The following is an 18,291-nucleotide window of genomic DNA, read 5'->3' on the forward strand; positions in this document are numbered from 1 at the left end:
AGTATCGGCCCCCAAACTTCACAAGCATGGCAAGATTAAAGGGCATAATGAAGGCAGCAAACAAGTTCAGAAGGAAAGGGGGGGACAGTGAGAAGACAAGCAGTCATGAAGCTAAATAACACATGCTTAGGTTAAGAGGCAGCAAAGAAGGTATTTTATCATATGGTGATATATCTGCTAAAGCAGTAAGGGTAGTGTAAGACAATGGTATGAACCTCTGAAGAGGAGAGCTTAAGCCAGGCATGGTAGCTCACATCTGTGATCCCAGTGCTTTGGGAGGTTGAGGGGGGAGGATCACTTGAGGCCAGAAGTTTGAGACCAGCCTGGGCAATATAAAGACATCCCATCTCTACAAAAAAAAATTTTAAAAAAAATTAACTGGGCATGGTGGCAATGTGCCTGTAGTCCTAGCTACTTGGGAAACTGAGGTGGGAGGATCATTTGAGTCCAGGAGTTGGAGGGTACAGTAAGCTATGATTGTACCACTGCACTCCTGCCTAGGTGACAGAGCAAGACCCTGTCCTCAGCAGCAACAAAACAATGGTAAGACTGGCTTCTTTGATTCCCTTGATCTTTCCTTTATGGCTGCATGGCGACTGATGGAGCCCTCAATATCATGTCCCCATTCAAGGTAGAGGAAGTGCAGCATCAACCCTGCCTGTACCCTTTGTCAGGAAAAGCAATATGCCTTGCTAGAATCTCCTAGCTGATTTTTTTTTTTTTTTTTTTGAGACAGAGTCTCGCTTTGTTGCCCAGGCTACAGTGAGTGCCGTGGCATCAGCCTAGCTCACAGCAACCTCAAACTCCTGGGCTCAAGCAATCCTCTTGCCTCAGCCTCCCGAGTAGCTGGGACTACAGGCATGCGCCACCATGCCCAGCTAATTTTTTCTATATATATTAGTTGGCCAATTAATTTTTCTATTTATAGTAGAGACGGGGTCTCGCTCTTGCTCAGGTTGGTTTCGAACTCCTGAACTCAAACGATCCGCCCGGCTCGGCCTCCCAGAGAGCTAGGATTACAGGCGTGAGCCACCGCGCCCGGCCCTCCTAGCTGATTTTGCTTAAAGTTCTTGCTTTAAAAAAAAGACGAATTTAAAGTAATACGTTTCAGTACAGGTTCTGAGGCCAGAGTAATTGGATTCAAATCCAGGCTCTACCACTTAGGAAAATTACTTAAACTCTCTGTTCTTCAGTTTGCATATCTATAAAATGGGAATAAGCATACATAGTATTTAACGCTTTTTTTTTTTTAACAAATTCAGGTGTCATTCACATACAATTATCATTTTAAAATACATAATTCCTTAGTGGTTAGAATATTAATAATGTTATATAGTCATCACCGCTAATTCCAGAACATTTTCATCATCCATAAAGAAACTTATACACATTAATAGTTACTCCCCACCTTCCCCCATCACCCAGCCACTGGTGACCATAAATTTCTGGCTAGTTGGGATATTTTGTATAAGTAGAATTGTACGACATGTGGCATAGCCTTTGTGAGATAAGTGGATTTGTACAATATGTGGTCCCTCGTGTCTGGTGTACTTCCTTTAGCATGTATTTTCAAGATTCATCTATGTTGTTGTAGCCTGTACCTCATACTCCATTATTCCCTCCCCAACGTTTTAAAAAATTGTGGCTAGGCTCGGTGCGGTGATTCATGCCTGTAATCCTAGCACTCTGGGAGGCTGAGGCAGGAGGATCGCTTGAGGCCAGGAGTTGGAGACCAGCCTGAGCAAGAACAAGACCCCGTCTCTACTAAAAAACAGAAAAAATTAGCTGGGAAACTAAAAGTAGAAACAAAATATTAGCCGGGCATGGTGGCGCACGCCTGTAGTCCCAGCTACTTGGGAGGCTGAGGCAGTGAGCTAGGCTGACACCACAGCCCTCTAGCTCAGGCAACAGAACCAGACTCCAAAAAAAATTTTTTTGGCTAAATATAGATAACATAAAATTTACCATTTTATGCGAAGTTTTTGTACAGTTCTGTGGCATTAAGTACATTCACATTCTTGTGCAGCCATCACCACTGTCCATCTCCAGAACTTTTTCATCTTCCCCCACTGAAACTCTGTCCCCATGAAACACTGATGACCCATTCATTCTCCTCCTCCTCCCAGTCCACAGCAACTACCTTTTGACTATTGTGGATAATGCCGTCATGAGCTCAGGTGCACAAAAATCTGCTGTAACTCCCACTTTCAATTCTTTTGAGTTTGTACCTAGAAATGGAATTGCTGGATCATTTGATAATTCTGTACTTAATTTTTTGAGAAGCCACCATGCCATTTTCAACAGCATTGCATAAGGGTTCTGGTTTCCCCACAAGCTTGCCAATACTTGTTATTTTCTGTGTTTTGTTTCTTTATTTTAATAATAGCCATCTATTGATGTCTTGATCAATGATGGATGTCCATTTCTTTGTATTAATAAATAGCTTTCCATAATATGAATAGGCCACATTTTGTTTATTCATGCACCACTTCATGGACATTTGGGTTTCCACATGTTCACTGTTATGAATAATACGAATATGAACGTTTATGTATGACATTTTGTGGGATCATACCTTAAAATTCTGTTTAGCTTTTTGAGGTGTGAATTATTAAATACAAATAAATATGTTACCTAGAACAATTTTGTATGGAAATGCAAATATTTAGCTTTTCTTGCTTTATAGCGGAGTAAGCAAGGGAGACAAGGTAGGGAGTGGCCTTCGGGTTGGGCAGTGAACCCATTTATCACACAAGACAATGTGTTTCCAAATTGGAGAAAATGCCATCCTCAGGTTAAATCCCCATTCTGTGTACTTGTACTTTTCCTCTGTAGTTTTGTTTTTTGATTAAAAAGAAAAGGATTTAGGTCAGCGACAGGTGAATGAAGGAAGAATGGTTTAGACTTGCCTTCGCATTAGCAGTGAAGAGCTTTGTATTGCCAAACCTGTGCCGCAAACGGAAGACTTTGTCCTGTAACATAACATAGCTTTATGTTAGCTATGCATTGTCTAACCAGTCTATAAATGGACTCTGAATTTAGTTTATAGTCGTTAAAATACCATAACATAGTTGTTAGTATTTTGAGGTGTTATAAGTAGACAAGGGCTTTGTCCAATTCTAGGACATTTTTGTCCAGAAGTTAGTGATAGGAGGGACATACCTTGTCCCTTATTAATAATTCTCTTTCAAATTATGCATCATGTTTATAAATGGAATTTTACATTACTTTAAAAATATTTTTAAGAATACTTTTTACACAGCAGAATGCACCCACTTTAACTGTTAAGCTTGAGTTTTAAAAAATGTTTGCACCCTGCACCACCACTCGAGTCAACATATAGAACCTCTCTGACATTCAGGAAGCTCCCACGTTCCTCACCAGCCGGTCCTGTCCTCCCCAGGCCGTGGGCAAGCCTCTTTCTGGTTTTTGTTTCCCTAATTTTCTGTGGCTTATTCTAGAATTTCATATAAATGGAGTAATGGTGTATGCACTCTTTTTTAGTTGGCTTCTTTTTTGTTCAACATAATGTTTCTAGGTGTATCCTTATTGTTATGTATTTCAATATTTCCTTTTTATTGCCGAGTGTTCTTTCCTTGTGTGGATTCACCACATTTTGCTTCCACATTTACTTGTTAGTGGACGTTTGTATTTTCAGTCTTAGTAAACATGTCGTGAACCCTCGTGCGCAAAGCGCGGCCTATGCTTTCCTTCTCTTTGGTGTATACCTAGGAGTACGATTGCTGGGCTTTGACTTAAAAAAATCTGCCTAACAGTTTTCCAAAGTGCTTATACTTTACACTCCTACCTGGAACGTGAGGATCCCAATGGCCTCACATCCTCATAGTACTCAGTATTGGTATTCTTTTTAATTTAGCCATCCTAATGTATGTATAGTGTTTCCTTATTTAATTATAAACCAGAGTGCCAGTTTATTAATCTAGTGTAAGAATAAGATTTTTCCATGAACTCGGTTGTGTTATCTGACCATGTTTCTTCTGTTCTTGCCCGCTTGTGATTGAAAGTTTGCTTTGTGAGCTGGGAGCTTAAGCAAGGATGTTAGTTGGGTAACCTTAGTGGCCTTTTCTAAAACTGTGGTTGTGGAATGTACTGATTGATCTGTGTGGATACACCTGCCAGGTAAAGCAGGCTGTGAGAGCCAGCTGGTCCAGGGACCCTTGCTGTCTGTAGTTGTTATTTAGGAGTTTTTAATTTAAAGACTAGAATGTTGAAGCTTGACGTTTTTTAGGGAATGGTGTGCTGTGTGTTTGCTATCACTTGATCAGATTTATGAAATGATTCATGAAATTCTTGTCCACAAGTGTTTTAGAGAGTACTGAGGAGCCAGACTCTGAAGGTCGGCATCCCAGCTCCACCACATAGCATAATTAACGCCAAATCACACAGCCCTGTCGCCTAGCTCCTCCGTGGTTACAGTGAATGTGGCAGTAGCACTGCCTGTGAAGAATCAACCAGTCACTACACATAGCGTGCTTGGCACAGTGGCCAGTATGTGCTGTTAGCTAGTAATAGTATTTCTGCAGAAAATGGTAATGAAGCAAAACTCATTTATGTGAACACAGGCATTGGAAGTAGGTACTCACTCCAAAGGTGATTGAGGTGAAAGCCTAGAGCCTACACTAACATTTCTGCAAATTGGGAAGTTGGAAGTTTCAGGATGTATCTTAAGAATGTTGGTTATACTCCAAAGAATTCAGATGAAACTTCTCTTTAGTTTTACATTATCTTGGCTCTTTTGTTCATACTTTGAAGAATAGCTTATTTTAGATTAAAATGCTTACTGTTTATAAGCATTAGATGTTCCTACAGAAGAAACATCAAGTTCTGAGGTTTATATACATAACTGAATTAATACTTATTTTCATTTCATAGAAAACAACTGATAAACTGTAACATTATTTCTAAGTTGTGTTAAGAATTCAATAAAAGGGTAAGTCAGAGCCACTGGAAAATCCAAAGGAAAGCCTAATAGTGGGGATGATGATACATAAAGTTGTGCTTATGTTGAAGCATTAAAGGAAAACTATGTAAGCAAACAGAAGTAACCAAAAGTTAGATGGTTCCAAAAGGGCATGATGAAGCATTGAGTTTGCAGTATCTCAGATCAGCCAGAAAGCCGCCTTTTGGGTGGAAATGCCAGACTGTAGGACTGGAAATGGGAAGCCAGGTGGAGGTCTGTGGAACCAGCAGGATTGCGCATGTTCATTTGAACTTAGGTTTGTTGTCCAGCACAGGTTGGATTTAGAGTGTGTCCTGGAGAAACCATAAGTAGTACTTAAGTGTAATTAAATATGTGTTGATTATGATTTTTTTTTTTTAAATTCTCTTTCAGGCCCTAATAACAACAATCCTCAAACTTCAGCTGTTCGAACTCCTACCCAGACTAATGGTTCTAATGTTCCCTTCAAGCCTCGAGGGAGAGAATTTTCCTTTGGTAATTATGCATTTTATTTTTCTTTATGTTATCATTTTAAATAAAAGAAATTAATAGTGCTTTATTTTACCAGGTGAATTGTTTTTTTATTTGGTTAGTCAGTATATATCTCAAAGATTAAAAGCACAGACTGTAGAACCAGATTGTCTGGGTTCAAATCTGAAGCTACTTACTACTTTATAACTCTGTGGCTGGGCAGGCTGTGCCTCACTTTCTTACGTGCAGAATGGTGATAACATTACTTGTGCGTCATAGTGTTATTTATTATAAGGATTATAAATATTAAGTCTTTGAAGATACTTAGAACCATAGCTGCCATGTAGTAGACACTATAATTTTGAGGGGGTGATTTTCAGGGGTTTTGTGTTTTATTTATTTCAGCATGTGTCATTTATTTGTAACCAACATAATAATATATTAATATAATAAAACAGTTTAGTAATATAGCAGGACTGGAGTAGTTGCTAAGACATAACATTGGTAAAAAGCTTAGGCATTTTTTTACTTTGTGCTTCTTAAAGATGCACAATAAAAAATAAGAAGAAAAATTCCTGCCCTTGTGAATGTATATTGGAAAGTATTACAGTTGATCTATGTTGTGTTTTTATGCAGAGGCCTGGAATGCCAAAATCACAGACCTAAAACAGAAAGTTGAAAATCTTTTCAATGAAAAATGCGGTAAGTTTATTTTGAAACATTATTATTAAAATATGAGGTGGTTTTTTATAAGTAGAAGAAAGGGAGCAGAGTGAAATCTTTAACATTTAAATATTATTATCATTGGAAGTGTTTGGCTTTTTCAGGCTTGAATTACATCATGGCTCCCATGTTCTGTCCTGTGTGTGTGGCTGTTTTGCAGGTGAAGCTCTTGGCCTTAAACAAGCGGTGAAGGTGCCGTTTGCATTATTCGAGTCTTTCCCGGAAGACTTCTACGTGGAAGGCTTACCTGAGGGCGTGCCGTTCCGGAGACCGTCTACTTTCGGCATTCCAAGGCTGGAGAAGATCCTCCGAAACAAAGCCAAAATTAAGTTCATCATTAAAAAGTAAGTAAATTAAAATGAAACAGAATGGGCCATGAATTGGTACTGCTTGACACTGGCAGATGGGGATGTGGCTCTCATTTATAGCAGGGCTAAATTAGCGCTAGAGTCAAAAAAAGCTCTTCTCTAAGCTGTACTTTTGCATATGTTTTAAATTTTCCCTAATCAGTTAAAAGAAGGGAAGGGAGGCCTAGCATACCAGGGAGTTAACTTCCTACTGCTAAACTACCCACAGTTGTGTTATTACTGGTGGATGCTGCTGGAATCTAAGCAGTCATTCAGTTTTCTCTATACCTTTTATTTCTTCAATTTAAAGATATTTTAAATTTCCCCTATATTTGCTTGAACATCTGTGAATTGGGCCAACCATCAAAATAGATAATAATTGAAATTTAAGATTACATACTGATACTCAATAATTATTTAAATTAATTGAAATGAATTTTAGGTTTTATTCACTTGGTGTGAGGCTCACTTTTGAGTCGCCCAGATATCTGTCAAATAATCAGAGCTGGCCTTGCTGAGCATAATGCCACCTCTTGTGCTTTCGGCCAGGTCTGTAGAGAGTTGGCAGCAGCTAAGTCTTCTGCTTCTCCTTCCTGAGTGAGAGACTCCGCTCCTGTCTTCACAGCTCGCCTTGTGTTTCCCTTCGCAAGTCTGGCACTAATTCTTTTCAGGATACAGTCTAACCTTGGGAAGAAGATGTCAATAAAACTAGCATGAGGAAGGGGGTTTGTACAAAGGGGTGGGGTGGATGTTAATATCACAATTAGAGTTTTTTTGGATGTATTCCTTTAGGCAACCATTTTATTTCTGTTCTTCCATTATTAAGAATTGAATATATACTTACAGAAGGACTGTTTTTTAAATCTTTTGCTTACTTAAATTTCAGTGTTAGCTTTGTTATTGGATTAACACATTTTTTAATTTTTTCCTCTTTTGTTTGTAGGCCTGAAATGTTTGAGACGGCAATTAAGGAGAGCACCTCCTCTAAGAGCCCTCCAAGTGAGTGTCCTTGCTCTAGAAAACAAACCGTTAGACATGTATTTTGCAGGACTGGGCATAGTGACTCACGCCTGTAATCCTAACACTTTGAGAGGCCAGGAGTTGAAGACCAGCCTGAATAACACAGTGAGACCCTGTCTCTACAGAAAACAGAAAAATTAGCCAGACATGATGGCTCACAGCTGTGATCCCAGCTAAGCTGGATCACTTGAGCCCATAAGTTTGAGGTTGCAGTGAGCTATGATGATAACATTGTACTCTAGCCCAGGCAACAGGGCAAGATCCTGTCTCAAAAAATAAAAAAGAAAGAAATGCATTTGCAGTAGTAGTGGAAGAGCAAAACAATGAAAAACACAGTCTTTCAGGAAGCTTAATATTTTATTAAAATTATAAAACATACCATGAGAAGAAACAACCCTGAACAAAGTTGAGGCAAAATACTGTCTCATATAGTCTGGATTGTAAGCCTGTAGCTTCATGATCATTAGAGAAGATTTTGACTGTTTTTTTGTTTGTTTTACTACAAACTCTAATTTTAAATTTGTATTTTAAGGAAAAATAAATTCATCACCCAATGTTAATACTACTGCATCAGGTGTTGAAGATCTTAACATCATTCAGGTGACAATTCCAGGTACGATTTCTCTCCCTTTATCATAGTTTGTAGGGTCTCTTCAGTTTTTTGAGACTTTCTTAACACATATTACAAGAGTTTGCACTAGTTATTCAGGGAAATCAAATATACTTTGAGCTGCCTTGTACTCCTCTTTGGCCCCTGCAGAAGTTGCTAATGAAATACAGTTTATTTCTAAACAGCTCTAGGTAGTTATTATACTTGGCATGAGCTAAAACCTGTTAACCATCCAGATGTCTAATCTGTTCCTTTAAGAAATCTACATAAACCATCAGGCAGCAGTCTTTATAACACAAATAAGGCTAACGCATTTTCAGTTTGGTATTGTGATTTTAAACAATTTCAAACGTGATTAGTTCAAAATGCTTAAGTACTCCTAAAATTACACAGATCTCCTAAAACTTTATTTGAAATTAAAAGTCATTATTGAGCCAAGCATGGTGGTACGCACATGTAGTCCCAGTTACTCAGGAGACTGAAGTGAGAGGATCGCTTGAGCCCAGGAGTTTGAGTACAGCCTGGGCAACATATCAAAACCTCATCTCTTGTTTAAAAAATAGAGCATTATTAAGTTTTGGCTTTTCTCTTACTGTTTTAGATGATGATAATGAAAGACTGTCAAAAGTTGAAAAAGCTAGACAGCTAAGAGAGCAAGTGAATGACCTCTTCAGTCGAAAATTTGGTAAGTTTTGCGTTTGCAAAATATAGTTTGCAATAAGCAAAGAGATTGTGTTTTAATAAGATCTTTTCAATAGATGATGGTCAGTTAGTTATATTCCTCCTATTAAAAAAAGCTAAAATAAAAAGTGTTTTGTTTTTGCTAAATTTCTTTAATAAGGAAACATTAAATGCTATGCTGTTGCTGGTCACTATCAAAGTTAATACATTAAGGTTTGTATTTAAGCTTGAAATATGCAAAGACTTCAGTTTAAACAGCAGGGACAGTCTTTTAAATAAATGTTACTCTGGTGCTTTTTTTCAAATACTTCTTAAGGTGACAAATTAATATGTGCTTTTATGCTGTTTGTCTCATAGGTGAAGCTATTGGTATGGGTTTCCCTGTGAAAGTTCCCTACAGGAAAATCACAATCAACCCTGGCTGTGTGGTGGTTGATGGCATGCCTCCTGGGGTGTCTTTCAAAGCCCCCAGCTACCTGGAAATCAGCTCCATGAGAAGGATCTTAGATTCTGCAGAATTTATCAAATTCACAGTCATTAGGTAAGTTAGAGTTCCCTACTTAGTCACAAAAACATATCTGGAGATCGTGAGGCTAACCCATCTTCTAAAGTGCTGTCGTATGTAGTAATAGAATCAAGGGTACCATGTAATGAGATGAACAAATAAAGATACTTGTTTAGTTACTATAAAATTAGATCCTCTCCTACCTGAGCTATTTTAATTCTTCAGTTTCTAAGGCAAAGAGTTGGCAAATAACGGCCTGTGGACTTGATCTAGCCTGCTACCTGTTTTTATGGTCTTACAGAAACAGTTACATCCAGTTTATGTATTACCTATGGCTGCTGTCTTGTTCCAGTGTACAGTTGAGTAGTTGGGACAGAGACAGCATGGCCTGCAAAGCCTAAAATATTTATTCTCCGGCACTTTTCAGAAGGATTTTGCCAGCCTCTGTCTTACAGCGTCTCAGCAGGGGCTCCCAGCCTGATAAGGATTCAGTTCCAAGTCAGTCATTTCTTAGCCAAGTCAGTTCTGTTTCCCTGTCTGTAAAATGCGGATGACAGTTGTTTCCCAACAGTGATTTCTTGGCCACAGAGTAGGAATGATGATTATACCTACGTCTAACTGCATTATGAGAATTATATTCATTCATATCTCCTTGTCACAGTAAGTGACATCTACCTAAGGAGAAATCCCAAATTATCTTCATTCTTCTCAATTCCAACACCCTACAAACTTAGCTACCATCGAATCTACCCAGTCAGTACATTGTCAAGTTCCCGAAAAATTTGTCTCTTGTACAAATCCTTTAGGACCAGCACCCAGGAATCACTGCTCTATTCCCCTTTTGAGACTTGTTCTCATGCACTCATCTTCCCCCAGTCCTCTTTCCTGAAAGATCCCATATTTCTGTCCCACTTAACCATGGCCATTCTCTACACCCTTCCCAGGAGACAGGCAGAAAGCCTTCTTCCCTTACACCATTTAACCAGATTTGGTCTCCTCCCTTCTCTGTGTCCCTGTTTTTTGTTTTTCCTCTATCTATATATAACATTCCCTAGCAATGTTCCACATTAGTTATCCATATTTATCTGGGTCTTCCATAACATTATAAAGAAGTGGATACTGTTTCACTGTCATGTAGTATATAGGTGACACAGGTTAAATGCTAGTTGAATAAATGAATATACATGTAAATTCTTGTAGAGTAAAATAAATTTTTATATTATACAAATTGTTTCTCTCTTTAGACCATTTCCAGGGCTTGTGATTAATAACCGTGAGTATTTCACGAAGTCTTTTTTTTCCTGGGATCTGGGGGGCGGCTGTGCGTGTGTGTGCATGCACACATGTGTATATGTGCTTAACTCGCTATGTTGCTTACCTGCGTCAATAACCATGAAAAATAATTGTTTTAGCTCTCAGGGAAAAAACACCAGGCAATTCCTGGATGTAAAATTAGTCAAGTTTCTTAACTTCTCATATCCTCAGCATACTCAATCATAAAATGGTAATAATACCCATTTTGCAGCATTTTAGAGCATGTGGGGTCTTTTAGAGTATATGTGAAGTAACTAAAACAGCAAGCTCCTGCCTTTTGTAAATAAAGTTTTATTGGAACACCATCATGCCCATTCATTTATGGCCAAATTGAGAGGTTTCAGCAGAGACTGTGTGACCTGCAAAGCCAAAAAATGTTTTGTAACTGGCTCTATAAGAATGAAATTTCCAGACCTCTAAAGTAAAACATTTGGACTATAGCATGTGCTCAACACATACAATCTATATTTATTATTATTGTGACTACTGTTATCTATTATATATTAAATAATTGCCAGAATTTAGTGACTAAGTAGGTCATTTAATGTGATTGAACTTGCTTCTATTAATATTTAAGCATAGTATCTAGCATACATTGGGCTCTCAAATATTACCGAGTGAACATATGTAAGTGTCCTTCTAATTCCTTAATATATAATTTTAAATAGTATTTTGGGCAAGATTTAATTATGCTAGCATGTTTTGTGTTCTATTAACTTTATTATTAAAAATTTACAAAAGTGAGAGTCATCCTTTTCAAATACCTTTAGTATTTCTATATTTTTTTTCTAATTGAAATTATTATTTTAACTCCACATTGACTAATCAGAACTAATCAGTTTATTCATTGAAAAAGTAAGCCTGCTCAGTGTCATTTTTAGGACTTTTTAGTGACCATGTTCAAGAAAAACATGTCAGTCCTCGGTTTCCCCTTAAATTGGGAAGCCATGTAGTAGTTATTCCTGCTCCCTGCCATTCCTGCCTGCTTCCGACTGGTGACTGTGTTCCTCAGCCTTCATTGACCCTAGGGATCATGAATTCAGTTATGTGTCTTCTGCCACCAAGTTTTGAGTTTTACTTTAGTCATAAAATTTACTTGTTTGTTTGTACCACAAACATGAGGGTTTTGTTTTTTTTTTATAGGCTATTTTCAGTATACCCTCTATCTCGGCAGATACGTTATTATTTGGTGATGTCAATAATTAAAGAGTTTGAACCATTTTTGTGACATTCAGCTTTAATCACACCAGGGAAAGAAATGCCCTGATAATTGTTTTCATTGTGTCTTTTTTTTATTAATCCCAGTTCATCTGTCTACATTTTTTTGTTTCCAAAGAACGTTATATTTTAAGCCTATTTGCCCCTGAATTTATGTTTAAAATATCCAGTTTTGTTCTCATTCTTGTGGAGTAGTGTATAATAGAGTTTTATGGTAATTAGTATGAATTAGTGGTTTTCATGGACGTACCAGACTCTTAACGTTTGCTCCCTTCTCGTCCTAAGGAAGATACAGTACCTGCTATAGAGTTGGAGCATCAGGATACCAATTGTATATTAAAATTCTTTTCAAATGTAACAACGTGTCATTAATTATTACTTAAACTAATCTGCTTTATTTTCAGAATTGGTTGACCAGAATGAGTCAGAAGGCCCAGTGATACAAGGTAAGTGTAGCAGCATAAAACACAGAAATATTCCTACTTGCACAATAGAGTGGATCACATGTAATCATGTGGCCTCACATGCTCACAGTTGCCTCCCTTCAAGGGGACTCAGTTACACAGCATGTACACACTTGTTCTTTGTGTTTGTGATGCATGTGTTTGAAATCCCATACAAACATAACTCAGGCTATGGGTCTTAATTGAGAACTGTGGGCTGCAGGCCATGTGAACCCACTGTCCTAAGGCAGGAGTAACATCAGGAACCCCAGGACTGATGGCGTAGAATGAAATGTCAGAGTAGGAAGGTTGGCTTTCTGACCCCACTCTTCATGCCATCAGTGTCTAATGACTGCTGTACATCAGTGAGCCAAATGGTGTTGGGTAGAAACATGTGGATTGTGGTGTTTAACATTCTTTAAGCCTCTCTCTAGTGAAGTGAGGGCCCCAAACAGAGCGAGGGATGGAAAAAAACAAAGTTCTTCGAGAAACAAGTGGAATGGCCTGCTACTCTGTGATTCATTGAAAGTAATGAAAGGGGGCCGGGCGCGGCGGCTCATGCCTTGTAATCCTAGCACTCTGGGAGGCCAAGGTGGATGGATTGTTCAAGTTCAGGAGTTCGAAACCAGCCTGAGCAAGAACGAGACCCCGTCTCTACTAAAAAAAATGGAAAAACAAATTAATTGGCCAACTAAAAATATATAGAAAAAATTAGCCAGGCATGGTGGTGCATGCCTGTAGTCCCAGCTACTTGGGAGGCTGAGGCAGAAGGATTGCTTGAGCCCTAGGAGTTTGAGGTTGCTGTGAGCTAGGCTGATGCCATGGCACTCACTCTAGCCTGGGCAACAGAGTGAGACTCTGTCTCAAAAAAGAAAGTAATGAAAGGCTATTATTAGAGTAGTCCACAGAAGGATAGGGGGAAAAAGGAACATCTTGCTTTCATGGTAGAACGGTGAGTGTTAAGATTGTCATTTAAGACTTCAGTTATATATGTGAACTTAATAACACATTTCAGAAAAATAGGAACTTGGAAGTATAGTTGGTTGATTGTGTGTTTCATCTCAAAATTCTGTGGCTCTTGTTTTATCTTAGACTTGTGTTTTGTGTACAAAGTCTGGTGGGTTTCTCCCCTCTTCCTTCTTACAGGTTCTTTAAAGCAACTTTTGAACGCTGTTGAAATAACTCTCCATATGTTTTTCTTTAGAATCAGCTGAGCCAAGCCAGTTGGAGGTTCCAGCAACAGAAGGTAAAAGCGTAGTCTGGTTGTGAAAATCTGACATTCTTTAAGGTTTTTATTAGGACAAAGGATTCATTGTGTTTTTAAATCTACTTCATTAGACCTCTATGGTGGTTTTGTTCCTTTGGGTCTGGGTGAATTGGATTTACAGTTTATGCTGTTGAGATGACTCAGGGCTTATTTTGCTCCATTTTCCCCAGATGACTCTTGGTGAATTTTTGAATGTCAGTTGAATGACTACTGTATAACCTAGATAGTGCACATCCTGTATGTATTATACATACAAGTAATATGACATTTGTTGCTTGGAAAACATAAATAACAAATTTAGAATTTTTTGCTAAAGAAACGTTGTTGTCTCTCTAAAAATGTCTTTTTTAGTATTTTGTAATTCTTATTAAATCCTATCTTAATTGTTTTTCATGATTAGATTTATAACTGAGTAGGTTTGCATTCACAGTGCAATTGATTGATACCATTTTGTTTCTTTTGATAGAAATAAAAGAGACTGATGGAAGCTCTCAGATCAAGCAAGAACCAGACCCCACGTGGTAGACTTCTTTCCTTCTAGGGTAAATCAGCTTCTGTGTCGGGGTTGCCATGCGGGGTCCATCTCAGCCCTCCTGCATATTCATTAGCTTATGTAATTTCCCTGCTTTAGCCATAAGATGGTGGCCCCACCTTCAGAGGATGCGGTATCCAAGTATAAGCCTTACTGGATGGTTTGAGCTAGAAGATTCAAGCAGAGAGATTTTTCTTGAATTCATATATATCACTCAGTCAAAGATGTAAAAGCACTTTTGCCTTAACAGGAAAATGTTTTGTTTCTAATCTATAGAGTAAACCTTCATTGGAATTCACTGAGTCAGTACCATTATATTGACTTTATCCTTTAATAGTAATACTACTACCTACATAGACTCAGCTGCAAATCCAGTGTTCACCTTGCATAACTGAGTTACAAATCTGAGCCTCTTATTTCAGATTTCTCACACTTGGCCAGGTTATGAATAGTAGGGGTAGCTCTAGAGCAGGGGTCCTCAAACTTTTTAAACGGGGCCAGTTCACTGTCCCTTAGACCGTTGGAGAGTGTGGTGCACATTCCACACATGTGCACTGTGGGCCCGGGGCAGGATGAGTCGGCTGCTAAGTAGGACAGGCAGTGGCGGCAAAAACACTCGGCAGGCCGGATAAATGTCCTCAGCGGGCCGCAGTTTGAGGACCCTTGCTCTAGTCCAAGAGTCCAACAAATTTGACTCTCAAGTCCTGTTGAACCTCCTTGAGCCTCAGCTGTTTAATGTTTTCATGATAATGACAGGATATAGCTTGACATTACTTGGTTCTGATCTACACCTTGACAATGGATGTTTTTATCCAGACATTTTTGCTGTAATTGAATTTACCTTATGCTGTCAATTCATGGACTATCATTTTATGAGTACATTTGAATCCAAGTAACTGTTATCAAAATTGCGAATTAAATTGTGGTATTTATGAGCGTTAAATTCCTGTAATCAGATTAACCTGTTTGCTTGCTTGTTTGTTTTCTCTCCTATTTTAGCTTAAAGTATCAGTGGTTGAGAAGAGCTTTTTGGACCTGTTACTGCCCCAAGCTGTGTAATATACTTGTATAACAGAAATACCTTCTATACAAACCTTTTTTTCTACTTTTAGATAGAAATGTCTACTTTTTCAGCAGTTCTGTGAATTGAATTAAAGAGCAGAGTGACTGTAGATTTGGAATGGCTGGTTTACTTTGGAATGTATTATAAGGATTTTACAGCGATGCTGGAAAAACGACAGGGAAAATGACAGGGATGAATCTCATCAGATTTTTTTACGTATTCAGCAGAGCCTTCAAGCTATGGTGTTTATTTTCCAATCAAGCGAAGATATCTCCTACTGGAACATCTCAGCTTCTGCGGTGAAGAAAAATTCCTGTGATAGTTCAGTTCTTTAGTTTTTCTATTTGAAAAATCATTTAAATAATCCTTTGTTCACGGCTCTCCTTAATGACTGAGTGAACAGTTAGTATCTGTATATTTGACTAAACCTTTTCCTAAGCTTCTATAATGGTTCTTATGTTTTTTTATCATAATTAAAAGTAAAACCATCTGGATCACCTAACAGTCAGAGGTCAGTATCTCAGCGTGTGAATTACAGATGAAATATACAGAGAACCTCTTCCACTTTTACTTTTCGTCCAAATAAAGTGCATGGTGTACCAGAAGTTGAAGATCAGGTATGATTTGGGCTAGCTAGATGACACTACAGCCTCACTGTCCTGTAACCTGTTGTGGCATGGAGTCCTCTGGAGCACTGTTCCCAGCTCGGGTCAGTCCCCAGGGGTTGCCCTTGCCTGCGTCATTTTCTAATTCTTGTAACATTGAGGCACAGTGGGGAGTGAGGCTAATCCTGCACCCTCTGATATTCTGCGCCATTCGTAGGAGAATCTTCCATGTGTTGAGATTTCACAAACAATAAGAGTTGTAAAATACCAGCGCTATGAAAAGGTAGAGTATGTGATGGCATAGAGTTTTCATTAGCTTTATCACTATTCACAATGGAGAATTATATCACATGGTAGCAGAAATAGGCATTTTTATGTGTTGCTTATATTTTACCTCAAATTAAATTGTAGATATAGGGTAATAAATAAAATCCATCCATGCCTTTCACACACTAATTCATTTCTTTCTAAGGCGTTTTCATGATTATGTCTGGGGAAACTTGTGGGTGGTTTGGTGGTAGGCGGAACGCAGAACAAGGGGCAGGTTGGCGCTGTTCAGAGTCGCAGTGCCTCGTGGGGACACCCGTGCCCGTGCTGTTCCCCACGTCTGTGCTGTTTCTGAGGCCACCGTTGCTCTTCGAGTCGGGGCTGGGGCCAGAGCCCTCGCCTCTCCGTGTGTGACATGCCAACTGTGGGTCGGGGAGCAGCTTGAGTGTGGCTTTTGCAATCAAAACTTCCTCCCCTTGTAAAGCACAACGTAAGCTCCTCCCACCTGAAACTCACACGCCACCAGCTCTGGATTCCTCTTTGCTGGCCACACGGCCCCTGCCTCCCCAGCGCCCCACGGATGTGCTCAGGGAAAGCAAAGCTGGTTTTACTCTTCACCTGCCAGCCAACGTAAGGAGGCAGCGGCTACCCTAGTAGGATCTCGGGGTTATTTTAAGTTGTCCTTAAACATACACTGCTGTGCCACCCTCAGCTGCACCTCCAGGCCGGCTCTTCACATGGACTTCATCTTTTAACACATTGCTGAGATCGCAGACTTGCCAAGGAGACCTGTATTCCGTTCCATTATGAGAATTCCATGTCTGTATATACATATTTTTATTTTATATCTACATACATGTTAGAAAGCATTTATTTCTAAACCTGGAGTGGTGTGTGTACCTGTACTGTCAGCAACTCAGTGGCTGAAGCAGGAAGATCACTTAAGGCCTGGAGTTCTAGTCTGGCCTGGGCAACACAGCAAGACCCGTCTCTCTCTCTCTCTCTCCCTTTTTTTTTTTAAGGACATTTATTTAGACTGTTCCCAAGTCTGCTGAATGCATCAATTTCTTACTCTGGAAAACAGCACAGGGAGGCTACCATATCTGCCTCATGACAGCTTAATGTTCTCCTGTCCCACCAGCATCTCCTTTAAAGTAAACAGGCCCAGTTCCTTCAGGACACACTGAAGAAAAAGAAAAAACACAAAAGAAAAAATTCACTGTTGCTGCGTCCATATTCGGGAAGAGCATTGAGGTGGAGTTGGTCATTGTTAACTCCTTGGAGCTTTTTTTACGTGTTTCAGTCCTCACTATTTGCTCAGTAGTCTGGATTGAAAAACAAAATATAGTTCAAATAGGTCTCTTCCGAAAATCTAATGTGCTATTTTTTATGAAATGATTTTCTGATTCCATAATAATTCATAGTTGAATACAATTATTTTACAAGGTTATGTAGTAGAGTGACTAAAAACTAAGGCTTTGTGACCAAATCCACCTGGGGACAGCTGTTACCTTGAGTAAATTCCCATCAGAAAAGTTGTCAAACCAAAGAGATGTCTACAGCCCAGGACCGTGTGAGTTACACCCTGCCGGCTGAGCTGTGCTGAGTGCTAACTCTTACTCCAAGTCCGTCTTTTCAGCGGTGAGGAAACCAAAGCTTTGTTGTTCCTGGAGTGGCCCTGCCCTGGGAGCCGCAGATCACGGGGTGGGGACGTGAAGGAAGGGCAACTCCTCTGCTTGCAAGTGCTGAAGCCGCAAGGTTTTGTCTGCTACTGATAAGTCTTTTCATTCTCCTGTCCCACCTAGACCATCCAGTGCAGGAGTTCGTCGCTTTACACTTAACACATTGTGTGATGCCTTAATCTTTTAATTAGTGTATATCATCTGTGATATGTCAGGTGAGGTTTGGGGGATTGTTCAGGAACTGTGTATACTGGGAAGTAGTTGCCCCCTTAGAGATGTAGGGACGGGACTTGAACCCAGGTCTCAATGTCCTAGAATCTTGCTTCTGTCTGAGCAGGCCCCACTTGTCTTTTGCAGCAGGTGTATTCTGAGCATCCTTCTGGCCCCCATTTCTGCCCTTCCCCGCCCCAGGCCCAAAGGTCCATTGGAGCGGAAAATTAAGTGACCTTGCTAGTTTCCACGTAACACCCCAAAAGCCCTGGTCTAGGTAAAGTCAAGGGATTTCTTGGCTTAAACATTAATGGGCAGATAATTGTCACACACCAAATGGGCATCTTCTGGAAGTTCACTATCTAGTACTCAT

At 39.4% G+C, this 18,291-nt stretch overlaps 1 protein-coding gene across 8 annotated transcripts in view; it reads left to right on the plus strand.

Annotated features, from left to right (window-relative positions):
* Positions 1 to 16,213, plus strand: part of GTF2I (general transcription factor IIi) — a 99,693-nt gene extending 83,480 nt beyond the window's left edge. For all 8 annotated transcript variants that reach the window (XM_012742183.3, XM_012742185.3, XM_020281409.2 and 5 more), the window contains 12 exons: positions 5,354 to 5,455; positions 6,068 to 6,133; positions 6,315 to 6,498; positions 7,445 to 7,500; positions 8,054 to 8,134; positions 8,733 to 8,816; positions 9,170 to 9,353; positions 10,562 to 10,590; positions 12,254 to 12,295; positions 13,497 to 13,538; positions 14,026 to 14,101; positions 15,091 to 16,213. In XM_012742183.3, the coding sequence (XP_012597637.1) occupies positions 5,354 to 5,455; positions 6,068 to 6,133; positions 6,315 to 6,498; positions 7,445 to 7,500; positions 8,054 to 8,134; positions 8,733 to 8,816; positions 9,170 to 9,353; positions 10,562 to 10,590; positions 12,254 to 12,295; positions 13,497 to 13,538; positions 14,026 to 14,084 (929 nt within the window). In that variant the 3' untranslated portion in view covers positions 14,085 to 14,101; positions 15,091 to 16,213. The remainder of the gene's footprint in view (positions 1 to 5,353; positions 5,456 to 6,067; positions 6,134 to 6,314; positions 6,499 to 7,444; positions 7,501 to 8,053; positions 8,135 to 8,732; positions 8,817 to 9,169; positions 9,354 to 10,561; positions 10,591 to 12,253; positions 12,296 to 13,496; positions 13,539 to 14,025; positions 14,102 to 15,090) is intronic.
* Positions 16,214 to 18,291: the final 2,078 nt, after the last annotated feature.

This window comes from Microcebus murinus, chromosome 19 (assembly GCF_040939455.1).
Source record: "Microcebus murinus isolate Inina chromosome 19, M.murinus_Inina_mat1.0, whole genome shotgun sequence".
Lineage (NCBI taxonomy): Eukaryota > Metazoa > Chordata > Mammalia > Primates > Cheirogaleidae > Microcebus > Microcebus murinus.